At 53.8% G+C, this 12,972-nt stretch overlaps 1 protein-coding gene across 6 annotated transcripts in view; it reads left to right on the top strand.

Moving 5' to 3' along the window:
- Positions 1-12,972, top strand: part of SRC (SRC proto-oncogene, non-receptor tyrosine kinase) — an 89,599-nt gene that overhangs the window by 45,808 nt on the left and 30,819 nt on the right. For 4 of the 6 annotated variants that reach the window (XM_075012115.1, XM_075012114.1, XM_075012116.1 and 1 more), the window contains exons 2-4: positions 1,304-1,368; positions 10,742-10,991; positions 11,424-11,523. In XM_075012115.1, the coding sequence (XP_074868216.1) occupies positions 10,751-10,991; positions 11,424-11,523 (341 nt within the window). In that variant the 5' untranslated portion in view covers positions 1,304-1,368; positions 10,742-10,750. Of the gene's footprint in view, positions 1-1,303; positions 1,369-8,266; positions 8,384-10,741; positions 10,992-11,423; positions 11,524-12,972 lie in introns of all 6 variants that reach the window. The other 2 variants (XM_075012113.1, XM_075012118.1) reach the window with 2 other exon arrangements.

The following is a 12,972-nucleotide window of genomic DNA, read 5'->3' as shown; positions in this document are numbered from 1 at the left end:
CAACTAAGGAAGTGGGTCTTCACCCAGGAAAGCTCGTGACCTAATAAATTCGTTAGTCTTTTAGGTGCTTGTTGTATGATCCACCGTTGCTAACACAAGTGCTACTTCTTGGCTTTGTCTGCTCTAGTTGTCTTTGTACCGGTTTTGTCATTTGTATGAAATGTGAATCCTGGGCCTGGCCATTTTTCGTGATAAAAGAGCCCACAGCACTTTCCAGTTCCTCCAGGTGCACTGGCTTCACCTCAGATCCAGTGATTACAGTCTGTTTCACCTGAATATTCAAACAGGCTGTGTTCTGCCTCCACTGAGTCTGAAATTGTTGAGCATTGTTATAGCTGCCGCATTCACCCCAGAAGTAGCTGCATTTCAGGGTAGCTTAAATGTTCTCCTCCTCACCGCTGGATTGAAGATGTGTGTGTGGTGCTTTGCGATGCTCTGAATGCTTCTATAGAAGTACAAAATGAGTGACTGGGTGGATTTTTTTAATGTCTCGTGTCCCTGCTGGAGGTGAGGGTCTGGGGGAGACACCCCAGGGAGCGAGGTGACCGGACTCAGGTCACGTCCATGAGAATGCAGCTGACACTTCTGCAAGGATTCGCTCCGAGACGAGACTAAATTCAGTCAGAAGAGGTCCCAGAGGCTAGTGGGTGGTGGCTGGGCTTCCCAAACGTGCTCAGCAAATGCAACCTACTTGGTATAACCCAGTTGGGACCAGAGCCTCCAGGTGACCATGGGATTGTGGATGTTTTGGCTGGCGTATTGGGCCTCTCTGCTCTCCTGCTAGCTGAGCTGTCCCTGTGCGGTCTCTGGGCATCAGAGCTTGCAGCACCTCATGCAAACATCGTGGTGTCCTTGCCCAGCTAGCAGAGTAGGAAGCCTGCGTCTGTGCTCAGGGCTGATTGGGCTGCTTTGTGCAGGCTCATGTGGAGGTGGGTCTGAGATGAAACCCCAATCCTTCTGAAGAGATGCAGCCGCTCTGGGCGCTGCCCAGACCCGCCTGGCTCATGCAGGGTGCCTACCTCGCACTGTGGCGACGATACTGTCACAAGCAGACGCGTTCAGGCACCAGCTCAACTAGAGAACCTTGGAGTGTCCCCGACAACCTCCCCGTCCTTCCTCCATTGTTTTGATGAAGTGGAGCAGAGAACCAGCCCCTCTTTACACGCGACAGATCAGAGAGGCGCAGGCTGCTGCGTGTTTGAGGGGCCCATCATAGACTCGTAAAATAATAGAGTCCTAGGGCTGGACGTGGAGGGAACCACGTGTGGAGAAGTCGGTGCTCACTTTTCCCTTTGTGTCTCAGATTCCTGAGGAGCTGAGGTGACTTTGTGTATGGCCAGGGGAAAGGCTGCGGCTGGACTGATCTAGGTAAGATCTCTTTCTTTTTGGACAGAGGGGGAGAAGAGGGTCTGAAGGTTCTGTCTGTGACTGTTCCACAGATCTCAAGGTGAAAGAAAAAGCCTCTACCTAGAGGCACTTAGATCCCTCAGTCACAGGCACATTGAGATGGGTGGGTTTAGTCCCAGCTCAGGTACAGGGCAGGACGCAGACGCTGGGTCTTGTTAGGGGTGAAAGCTGCATGGAGAAAAGGGTGGTTGTTGGTCTGGTTTGCCTCCAGAACAGACGACGCTGGCTGCGGTAAATGAGGCAGGATGCTTAATGGGCCTATTGGGGGCACAGCTGATGTCTTAAACTCATCCCACCACTGGCCTCAAAGTCTTTAGTTGGGATTAATTCCCTGGAGCTGTAACCCATCAGAGTGCTCCTGCGGGCCTGAGCTTGCTGCCTGTACTAATGCAGCTGCGGAGAAACCTGCCTTAGTGTGCTGTGTCTGATCAGGCTGGAGCCGAAATAGCAAGGCGAGCCGTGTTTTCAAACTCAGTTGCAAAATCAGGCGTGCTTGAGGCGAAAGGCGAAAGGCAGTCCCTAATAGCTAACCTCAAACCATACTTTTTGTAACCCGTTTTAAGAACAGCACGCACACAATGATTTGTACCAGTTTGAAAGTTTAAGTTACTTTTACCCCCCATCCCCAGGATTAACTCCCCTCCCTCCAAACCCCCCGCCCCACCTCCCAGGATTAACCCCCTCCTCCCAAACCCTCCCCCGATCCCCAGGATTAACCCTTCTCATCCCCAAACCCAGTATTAACCTTCCATGACCGGCGAGTTCCTCCAGCTGTGTGTGCGCTGCCTCTGTTCATCCCTGCCCCCTCAGCTGGGCTGTGTGGCTCCAGCAGAGGCAGACGCGACCGTCCCTCCTTCCAGCTCTCCCGCTCACTTCCCCCTCCTGCAGCGCGAGTGGCTCCCTGTCCTGCTATGCTGAAATAAGGAAACTAAATGTGATTGGTTTAACGGCCTGATCCCTCTCGCCGCCCTGGTGGCCGTTAAAGCAGTTACATTTAGTTCCGTTATTTCAGAGCGGCAGGGCAGGGAGCTGCAAGAGGAGTCAGCAGTGGCAGCTTCCAGAGCTGCAAGTGGCTCCTGAAAGAGACACCTGCGATTCCCCAGCTGCGAGTTGCCGAACCTGGGGCTGGAGTGAGCGTGCGGGAGAGCTGCTTGCTTTCCATAACAGTGCGCTTCACCTTCCCAGAGGAACAGGCCAGGGGCTTTCAGTGAAAGGTTCTGTGAGACCCTAACTGCTGCCAAACCAGATAGGAGCCGGAACCAAAAATGTTTGTTTTCCCCCGAAGATCTCGCACTGCCGCTGTTTGTTTTTTAAACCGGGGGGAAATGATGACAAAATCAAGAGGGTTTGGTTTGGCGGGAGGATGGTCATGGGAGGCAGGAAGTGTACAAATAAACAGATTCTAGTCACTCTCCTGAAAATAACCGTGCCTGGTTCCCGTCCCCTCTCCCACCCCTGCCTGCTTTGCTCATTCGTTATTGTATGGCTGAGTACATAGCTTGGAACTGTGCGACTTGGACTGTAAATTCTCTGGGGTAGGGACCATCTTTTTGTTCTGTGTTGTATGGTGCCAGGCTCAGTGGGATGCTGCTGCTCCTTGGTCGGGGCTCCAAGGTGCTACATCAATGCAGGTACGATGTAGCAGTGGGTTTTGGGGTGATGATTTAGGCAGTTTCCTTTAGATTCATTGTCACAGGTTATGCAAACAGCTGTCCTTGGTACTGTGGTGGGAGTCAGGGGAACAGGTGCCTAGAAAACTGCACCAGAAATCGGTGCAGAGATCATGGTGCTGGGCAGACATTGGTCTGCCAAGCTCTGTCTGTAACCCACCATGCTCACAAGCAGGGCTGTCCCGAGAAGAGGTTGTGGTCTTGGGCACCCACCCCTAGTGCCCTAGGCGTGGGGCCTGGGGCAAAACCTCCCACTGCAAGCTCCGCCCCACTCTTACTCCCCTCCACCCTGATTTGTAGGGGCATGGTGCCACCGTGGCAGCATCGGTCCCCTCCTCCCTGCTCACCAGGCAGGAGTGAAAACGGCCTGGCAGCCTGTTCTGCCCACTGCCCCATCTGCTCTTTGCTTCTCTGCTTACAAGCAAAAGACCTCGCATGAGGTGAAAGCAGCTGAAGGTTCTGGTTCTGATCTTGCTGTGGCTCCCCAGGGAAGCTTCCAGTGACTGTTTCCTGCTGGTGTCTGACAGGAATTCAAAGCTCGCCACATGTGTGGTTAGTGTCAGAGAGGTAGCTGAGTTAGTCTGTGTCTTCAAAAACAACGAGATGTCTTGTGTCACCTTGTAGACTAACTGATATTTTGGAGCACAAGCTTTCATGGGCAAAGACCCACTTTGTCAGATGCATGAGTGGGGCGTTTCAGAGGAGGTTTTAAAGAAGGAGTCTCAGTAAAGGGAGGGGTCAGAGCTGACAAGGTCTATTCAGTCACGGGGGGAAATGGCCCATTATAGACGGTTAACGTGAAGTTGTGAACATCAAGAGAGGAGAAGACAAGTCAGTTCAGTCGGGGGGATGTGGCCCATTGTCAGTTGCTAATGTGGAGGTGTGAACATCAGGAGCGCGAAACTGCTTTTGTAATGGGCCAGCCACTCCCAGTCTCTGCTCAATCCTGGGTTGATGGAGTCAAATTTGCAAATGAATTGCAGCTCTGAAATCTCTCTTTGCATTTCATTTTTATATTGTTTTTTGTTGTCAAGACTGCTACTTTTCTACCTGTTACTGAGTGTCCAGGGAGACTGAAGTGTTCTCCTACAGGCTTTTGTGTGGAGGTTGTCATCTTTCCATATTCACCACATTCTCTTATACAAAATTTCTTTAAATAATGTAAGAATACCGGTAGCTATTGCACACTAAATAATACAAACAACAACATTTCAAACGACCCATTTCTTAATATTACTAGAAACCACTGTGACACTTTTTCGTCATCTTTTACTAATTGTTATTTTGTACGTACCCCCAGAGCCAGGCACCCCCAGTCCCTCCCCTGCTTTAACCGAACGCCCTCCCCTGAGCAAGGTACCTCCAGCTCCCCCCATCCTAATTCAAAGCTGGTGACTCACCAGAGCTGCTCCTGGAGTTGCCGCTGCGGCCACATGTTTGTCCCACCAAGCGGTGGGGCGCGTGCGTGGCGTGGGCGGATAGCACTCCCCGCGTGCAGCTCTCCGGAGGAGCTGCATTTAAAGGCTCCAAGAGCTGTGGGTTAGCCACCCCCGTACTTGCCACAATGCAGTGTCCTGTTCGCCACCTGTGGCGAATGTGTTGGATGCCGCGGCTTTAAGCCCAGCCACTCCCTTACCAAGGCTGGCAGAGATGGAGCTGGGCATGGAAGGGAGGACCAGCCTCCTGGAGGAGCCCAGGCTAACTGGCAGTAGATTCAACTTCTCTCTTTCCTCCTCAGCCCGTCCTTGCTCCCTTGTCTTTCACAGCCCACTCTTTCTCCCGCCTGGCAGAGTGTTCCTGGTCTCTCACCGTCGCCCCGGAGACCTTCGTGCGCAGTGCGTTCCCGGGCAGGTCCTTAATAACTCCTTTCCCAAGACCACGCCCGGGCAGCCCTTTATCAGTACAAATTCCTTTGCTGGAGGAGTAACTAGGCGTTGACCTGGCCTGGTTTTACCAGGAGGGGATGGCCAGAGAGCTCCCTGTACCACAGCTGGCTGCTGCGTCCTGCTGGCTTGTGGGCAGAGGTTGGAATTTTAACCCCCTCCTTGCCCGAGAGCTGTTGGCGGTCATGTTTTTGCCAGTATGGCACCTAATGGGGCATAGACAGGTCTTGATGGGCCACCATTAGCTGGAGGGTTGGCCTTATCTCTCTCTTTCTGAGGCACATCACCTTTCCCAAAGGTTGTCTCTGTGACTCAGCGTGACTGCTGTTCTGCACAGGAGGGGAGGAAGAGAGGTGTTCTGGCAGTGTCGCCAAGAGCGGAGAGGGGCCTTGGGCACTGCCGCGGGACACATTGGGCCTGCTAGGAAGTCAGTGGGGTCTGAGGAATGGTGCAACCCACCTGTACCTAGTGCCTCCTCTCTTGGGGACTAACCCTATCCTGAAGGATGACCCTTGTCCTTCCCTGTCGATGCTGCTATCTGACCATGTCCCAGGCGGGAAGGGAAGAAGGGCTGGCTGCCTGCGTCTCATGTTGGACTTAAAAATCTGGCCTCATACGAAGCACCCCTCCGTGAACCTGCCCGTCCCTCCTTTTCTAGTTTGGGTTGCCCAGGAGGCTGGGCTCCAGGAGAGGGCCTGGTGGGGTAGCCAGCCTCAGAGGATAGAGATAGCCTGTGGGGCTGACAGCCTCAGTGGGCCCCTGGGCAAGGTGTGGGGAGGCCTGATCCTTGCCCTGCAAGGGGCGGGACCTCAGTCAGAAGCAGGGGGCTGGAGCAGCCAGCCCACAGGAACGCAGTGCCCACTGCTCCCCAGTGCCATCGGTGCTGTCCAGTGCAGCACTCTGGCAGCGATTTAAAGAGCCCGGAGCACCCGTTGCTGCTACTGCAAGCTCCAGGCCCTCTGGTATCATACCAGACCCCAAGGCTGTGTCCCCTTTGCCACCGATTCCCCCATCAGCAGGCCTGGGGGTAGTTGAGAGAGCACCTCTTAGCCCGGCTGAGCTGGGTAGATCACGGGACAGAGGAGCGCTTAGGAAGGATGTAGCACACTGCGGGAGTAAAGGAAGGACAGTTGAAGGACAGGCCTGAGCGGTTCACCTCTCTCTCACCGCACCCTTGCATTCTGCCCCACGCTGAGCCTGACTCTTCTTTTAATGCTGTGCCTCTTGGTGGCCCTGTATGTGCCATTGTTTCCCTTGCTTCACAAGAGCAGAATAACTCCAGGCCGTGCCCAACAGGACTTCCTATCTGGTCTGGACGTTCTGCCCCTGCAGCCAAAGCCTTAGGAGTCTGCACGAGGGAGAGGCCACGAGGCCTGGTCACAGCAGCCCCCGGGAGTCTGAAGCAGCATCAGAACTTGTGCTGCCTGTAAGCGGAGCAGAGCTGGTCTCGCCAGAGGTGGCACTCAGCCATGTCTGAGGAGCCATTGCTGGTAGCTTCGGGAGAAGCACTAAATCCCCCATTGCCCCTAATGCTCTCTTACAGGCTGAGCTGTGGCTCCTGAAGCAAGAGATGATCATATTCCAGCTCCTGCAACTGCAGGGACAGGTCTGTCTTCGGTAGAATGCCGGGTCCTTCTCTGACGCGCTTCACTGCGTTGTGGGGATGTCATACAAGCGCCCTCCTGTGGGACCCAGTTGCTGAGGGCGCAGCGAGGTGTCTGTCACTTTCCTTTGTCTTTCCCAGGGATCATCCTGGCTGGGCCAGGTGCACTGCCGGGGGAACTGATTGAGGGAGAAAGAATTTGGTTCATTGTCCTCTGTCTGCTCCTACCTCTACACGCCGATCTGGGGAAGTCCCTGTGAAATGTGCTGACACTCGGCTCTGGGGGGACCCTGGAAAGGGACGCTGCTATGCATGGCAGCGTCGTTCCATTAGCTCCATATGTCTGTCTTTTTCAGATACTCACCAGTCCAAAAGAAAGTGACTCAGAATGACTAGGAAAAATCCCTGCTCTTACGCACACACCGTGTTCAGAGACTCAGTCTTTTTCCATTTGGGGAAGTGTTTCCAAGGGAAATTCTGAGCAGATTTGGGTACTTATGACTGCCAAGGGTGGAAAACGAGCGGTGTGGTTAGGCCTGGACCTGCATTGTGTGTGTCTCCTGCTGCTTTTGCATGTAGATGGAATTTTGCAGGGCAGAATCTAGTAATGGGAGTAAGTGGCAGGAGACCTGAGTCAAAGGTAGGGAAAAAACAAAAGGCTAAACTGGGGGCAAGAGAAGGGACAGTTTCTGCCTTTCCCTGTCTGATTGTTGTAACCAAGAATCTCAGAGCCTGAGGCTCAGCAGTCTCCAACATCATGTTTTCTCTGTCGCTCCTCTGTATTAACAACGAGAAGTCCTGTGGCACCTTATAAATTAACAGATTTATTGGAGTGTAAGTTTTCCTGGCCAAAGACTCACTTTGTTCAGCTGCATCTGACAAAGTGGATCTTTGCCCACGAAAGCTTGTGCTCTAAAAAATCTGTTAGTCCGTAAGCTGCCCCAGGATTTCTCGTTGTTTTTGCAGCTAGAGCCTAACACGGATACCCCTCTGATACTTGTCTTCTGCATTGTTTGTGTAATTTGAAAAGACCCTTCTTCTCTTGGTCTCTGTCTCCTGTTTCTCCTCCACTCAGAAGCAAGCCGTGACCTTACCTCCCTTGTGAGATGCCATTTCCACAGAAGTCTCTTGACCTGCTCAGGGAGTCTGGTTTTTGGTCCCCTAATGCCTTCAGCCCGCAGATCTCAAAGCACTTTGTGCCACTTAATGCTTGAAGTAAAGAAATACTGTCCTCCCTTCCTCTCAGTTCTTCCCCGCCACCCCCTGCTCTAGGACGTGACCTGCCCAAGATTTCCCGGTGTCCAAGCCAGAAATAAAACTCTGGTCTCCTGACTCTCAGTTCTTTAGTTATTAATGAGGGTCCTGATCCTGCAAATGTTTACATGTGTGCTCCACTTTACTACCGTGAGTAGCATGGAGCTGCTCAGGCTAGTAAAGGTTAATCACGGGTAAGTGTGTGTGTATTGTGTAGAACTGGGACCAGAATGATGCTCCCTCAATCCAGAGCTTGGAAGTGAGCAGATGACAGGAGCTTTTTCAGAAACAAAGGAATTCAGTTTGAAGACGGGGTCCAATAGTGAAGGCCAGCTGGCTTACAGGAGCTGAACTCAGTACATTTGAATGAAGGGTTTTCCATTTAAGGTGTGTGTAGCTCCCTAAAGAAAAGGCCCATATACCCACCCCATCTTATTCCTGCTTTGCAGAAGCGGAGGTGAGTTTCCTCGCCTGGAACAACAGCTCAGAACCTCCTTGGCTTTATGCTGGTGTGTGGGGTAGGGAAGACAGGGCTGGAACTGCAAGCTGTCTGCCACTTTGAGAAGGTGGGTGGAGAGACTTCCTGATTCTGCTTGCAGGCTCGGGGTCTCTGTAGCAAAGGATGTGACCGCAAAGGTGCAGTCTGTTGTCAAGCAAGATGGAGCGAGTTGTGTGTCACTACGTCGAGGGAGCAGCCTGTTTTTTCTCTTTTGGTTCTTGTGCGTTATTTAGTCGTGTTATGTTGCAACCTTCTAGCCGGAGTAATTTGTTTTGATCTAATTACTCTGTCTGACGTGACCGCACCAGTCTCGACTTGAACTTCTTGAAACACCCTCCTCTAAGCTTCTGTCAGAGCGAAGTTTGCTCAGAAAAGAGCATTCCGGGCTTTCAGCCGAGCCCCGTGCATCCTGCAGGATCCCTTGCTACTTCCTCCTTCATAGCGTCATCTTACCTGCTCTCACATCTCTGCACCGCTGGTATCCCTGCCACCTCCTCTGGCCTTGCACATCTGCTCTGCTTATTAAGAACACCCCTCTCCCCAAATGATCTAACCTAAATACTTCCCTCTCTAGCTTCAGGACACTGCTGTGTATCCTGAGGCCTTCGGAGACCACAAATAATTCCCTTCCTTCATTTATATTGCTAGTTAGAAGCTATTTATAGAATGTGAGCCTGAGCTGAAAGATGTTTTTTATACGTACAAAGAGCTTAACCACGGGTTGCCTAACGTGCTCTGAAGGAGAGCAGCAGGAACATGGCTTAAGGTTGAGTTCAGTGGCTCTCAATGTCCAAGTCTCCACTCTACAAATAGTCCTGGTAGCCTTTTTTCCTGTCCCCTAAGAGGGACATTGAATGGAGCTCTCCAGTGTGTAGCATGGAATGTTCCCGTCTGACCACAAGGCTGGTGTTGCAGGGTGGTGGGGCTGCCCTAGGATGAAGTGCCAGGGACGTCCCCATGGTTGTGTGAGCCCTGCTTTCTGAATGCTGGGCTGCCTTTCAGAAATGGGGATAATTCTGCAACCCGTGGGCCCTTCGCTGCTGTGCGGATGAGCTTTGTGGGAGGGAAAAGGGAGAGAAGGCGTATGGAAAAGGCTTTTTTGGAAGCTTGTCATGGTAGCACAGCTTGAATGGCTCTAAGTTTTTAGAGACCCACCTCCTCAGCTGTGGCATGATCTGCAGACAAGGGCCTGTCTGGTGCCCTCTGAGCAGTAGGTGCTGGCTGTCCTACATGCCCTCAAAAGAAATGGTAAACCTCTGACCATTCTAAATCTGTTCACACATAGTAATGCACAAACATGCTGGGACATGCAGGTCCTATTGCAGGGCATGGGCCTGTGGGGATGTAGTAGGGGAGGTGGGCCCATGAAGGACTTGGTGTCTGAACCCTTCCCCTACTGAATGGAGGAGTTCTGCAGTGAGCAGTGGAGTTCAGAGTTGTCCCATGTTGGAATCCTGGACTTTTTTTGTTCCTTAGCTGCGCTAGAGCAGATGTTCGTTGGATCCTCCACCTGAGGTCCTGACTGTTTCGTAGAATCATAGAATACTAGGCCTGGAAGGGACCTTGAGTGATCATCGAGTCCAGCCCCCTGCCTTCATGGCAGGACCACATACTGTCTAGACCATCCCTGATAGACGTTTATCTCATCTGTTCTTAAATATCTCCAGAGATGGAGATTCCACAACCTCCCTAGGCAATTTATTCCAGTGTTTGACCATCCCGACCATTAGGAACTTTTCCCCTAATGTCCAACCTAAACCTCCCTTGTTGCAAAACAAAAAGGCAGTCCAGCAGCAAATAAAATAATTTATTAGGAGATGAGCCCCTTTGTAGGCCTTAAGTTTCCCACCAAGCTCCTGGGGTGCCTAGTCTTATGACTGCCCGGGCCCAATTTGAACTGTGGTGAGTATGTTCCACCTAGCCGAAGCACCTGCTGCATTGTGAAATCGGATCTTCTATAACATGGTTCTGTGCTGGCTGATGCCATCTTCCCAACCTAGAGATGGCTGCTTGGCAGTGTTGGGTGGAGACATTACACTACAGCGGGGTCTGAATGCTCCTGGACTCTGGAGCTGATCTTTGTGGCTAGGCCAGTCTCTGTCTAGTTTGTTACCCACGAAAGGCACATTTTCTGCATTACTCAATCTGCTGTAAGGCAACCAAGCGCCCCTCTCTTTGGAACGTGGATTCTCATTTGCCAAGGGCATTGGCTCTGTTTTGTTAGCTAGAGAAGTGGGAGGATGTGCTAGAATGTAAAGAAATGGGGCCCATCCCTTGGTGGTAATGATGGGGTGTCTGCCAGCAGAACAGACAATGGTTGGCCGACACACACGAGGCCTGGGGGTGTCAGCCCAGACTCGAGCGGGCAGATGTTTGTGTCACCCAACCACAGGGAGCAGCTTCACCCCATTGTCTCCTCCTCCAGTTTCGCACCATGGGGAGCGGCAAGAGCAAACCCAAAGACCCCAGCCAGAGGAGACGCAGCCTGGAATCCGCCGAGCACACCCACCATGGCGGCTACCCTTCCTCTCAAACGCCCAGCAAGGCTCCTGTCTCCGATGCCCTCCGGACCCCCAACCGCTCCTTCGGGAGCATGGCTGCTGAGCCGAAGCTCTTTGGAGGCTTCAACACGTCCGACACGGTCACGTCCCCGCAGCGCTCAGGGGCTTTAGCGGGTCAGTGGGACTTCAGATGGGCCCTGCTGGAGAGGGAGGGCGACTGGATACTATGGCAGGAGCCATGCAGTAGATGAGAAGAACTGTTGGGGGTTAGGTGGGGGCTGTTGCACCCGAACTTGGGCAACCAGATATCCTGATTATTTTGGGACAGTCCCAGTATTTGGGGCTGTGTCTTAAAGAGGCCCCTGTTGCCCCCACATCCCTTCTGAATTTTCACTGTTGAGTCACCTAGCCCCATGCCTTAGGCTGGGGGTCCGTTGGGAAATGACGGGTCACTACCGTGTCTGCCAGGTGCGGGAAGGCTGCGGTGGAGAACCCTGCCTTGCAAGCTCTGCCTGTAGGGACACACAGGCTGCACCAAGCAGGGCTGCTGGCTGAGCGCGTCCTGGAACGGCAGGGCAGCTAACAGGGGGCGTGGGTCTGTTTCAGGCGGAGTCACCACCTTCGTGGCCCTCTATGACTACGAGTCGCGGACGGAAACAGACCTTTCCTTCAAGAAAGGGGAGCGCCTCCAAATCGTCAACAACACGTAAGTGCCTCTGTCTCCCCACTGGGCCAAGGGCGCCTCAGTGACTCGGGCTGGCGTCTCCCTGGGAGACGTTCGACCCTCGTTCAGGGGAGACGCGCTGCCTCCCGAGAACGCCCACCATGGAACCCCTGCTGCTCTTCGTCTCTTGTTTCTCCTCTTCCTCACGTTCACCCCCGGCTCTTCACCTGTTGCTTGGTGTTCTGATGCAGCTCCTCAGGGAACCTGCCGCCTCCCCAGGCCTGGTGGCGTGGCTGGCTGCCTGCCCAGCTGAGGGGGGCTGAGCTGGGCTGGGCCACCAGAGAGCCACTGAGCTAGATCCTGGGGATTTCTCAAGGGCACCCCAGGATGCTGCCTCTGCCTGCTGGGAACTGGGGCCATGGAGCAGCCTGTGCAGCAGTGGGTGGCGGGGGGGCAGCCAGTGGGACCCTCCCTCTTGCCCCATTGAAGCTGTTGCCCTTCTTACCTCCCTGGCTCTGCTTCCCTGCCGTAGTGCCTGGAGCACTGACCGAAGGTGTCCTGCTAGAGCGGCTCCAGTCCCTCCTGTCAAGGCGGCAGTGAAGAGGAGCTGCCAGGCTGTCAGGGACATGCCTGTGCTTCTCCCCTTCTTCCTGGAGTAATGTTGCCCCCAGATGTCAGTCCCCAGCCCCTTGCCAAGCCCTTGAGCAGTGGACGTGATGTGCATCTGGGGGCAGAGGCAGTGAATACACCTCAGATGGTTTGACAAGCTCACGCAGAGGGTCTCCCCGGTGCTGTCCCCGGGGAAGTGCGTAACTACACCTGCAGGAGCTTCCTCTGCGCCTCGGTGTGTCACCGTCCCATGGAGGGGATTTAGGTGCCAGGGCAACTGCGTTAGCCCCGGCAGCCTTCGTTGAGGGTGCTGGAGCTGGGCAGCACAATGAGGCACTTGGGAACGTCTGTGGGGATTGCAGGGCGAGTCCAGCTCTCTTCCTAGAGCTGGTCCTTTGTCTGGCCTGCTCCCCCAGGGCTAGGGCCGGGGCCGGGTGGTCTGGAGCTAGAGGAAGCTTCTCTCGAGCGTGAGTCGTTCTGGCAGTGTGTGCTTGAGGAAGGTCCCGGTGGAGAACAGCAAGGGGATGCTGAGCAGCACTGGGAGAAGAGGGATGGACCTGCACCGGGCCCCCAGTACGGGTGCAAGTGACTTCTCCCCTTAGAACAATCACTGCAGTCACCACAGTCCCCTTGATGTGAACCGCCCAGAGGTTTGGTGACATGCCCAAGGCCATAGAGAGAGCTGGTGTCAGATGTGGAAGATCCTGGCTCCGGGTTCTGTTCTTGGATGCTTCACGGTTCCCCTCCATATCTTGGGAAGTGTCCCTCTGCTCCTGACGCTGGGTAACAGGGTTGTTGGGTGTTTCTCTGGCTGCTCAGAGCAGCTAAAGCATCTGTGGCAGAGCAAGTGGTTCAGTGCTTTCTGGGGTGAGCCAGACCTAG

The sequence above is a fragment of the Carettochelys insculpta genome, chromosome 17 (assembly GCF_033958435.1).
Source record: "Carettochelys insculpta isolate YL-2023 chromosome 17, ASM3395843v1, whole genome shotgun sequence".
Classification (NCBI taxonomy): domain Eukaryota; kingdom Metazoa; phylum Chordata; order Testudines; family Carettochelyidae; genus Carettochelys; species Carettochelys insculpta.
This window is presented reverse-complemented; position numbering and strand designations above follow the sequence as displayed.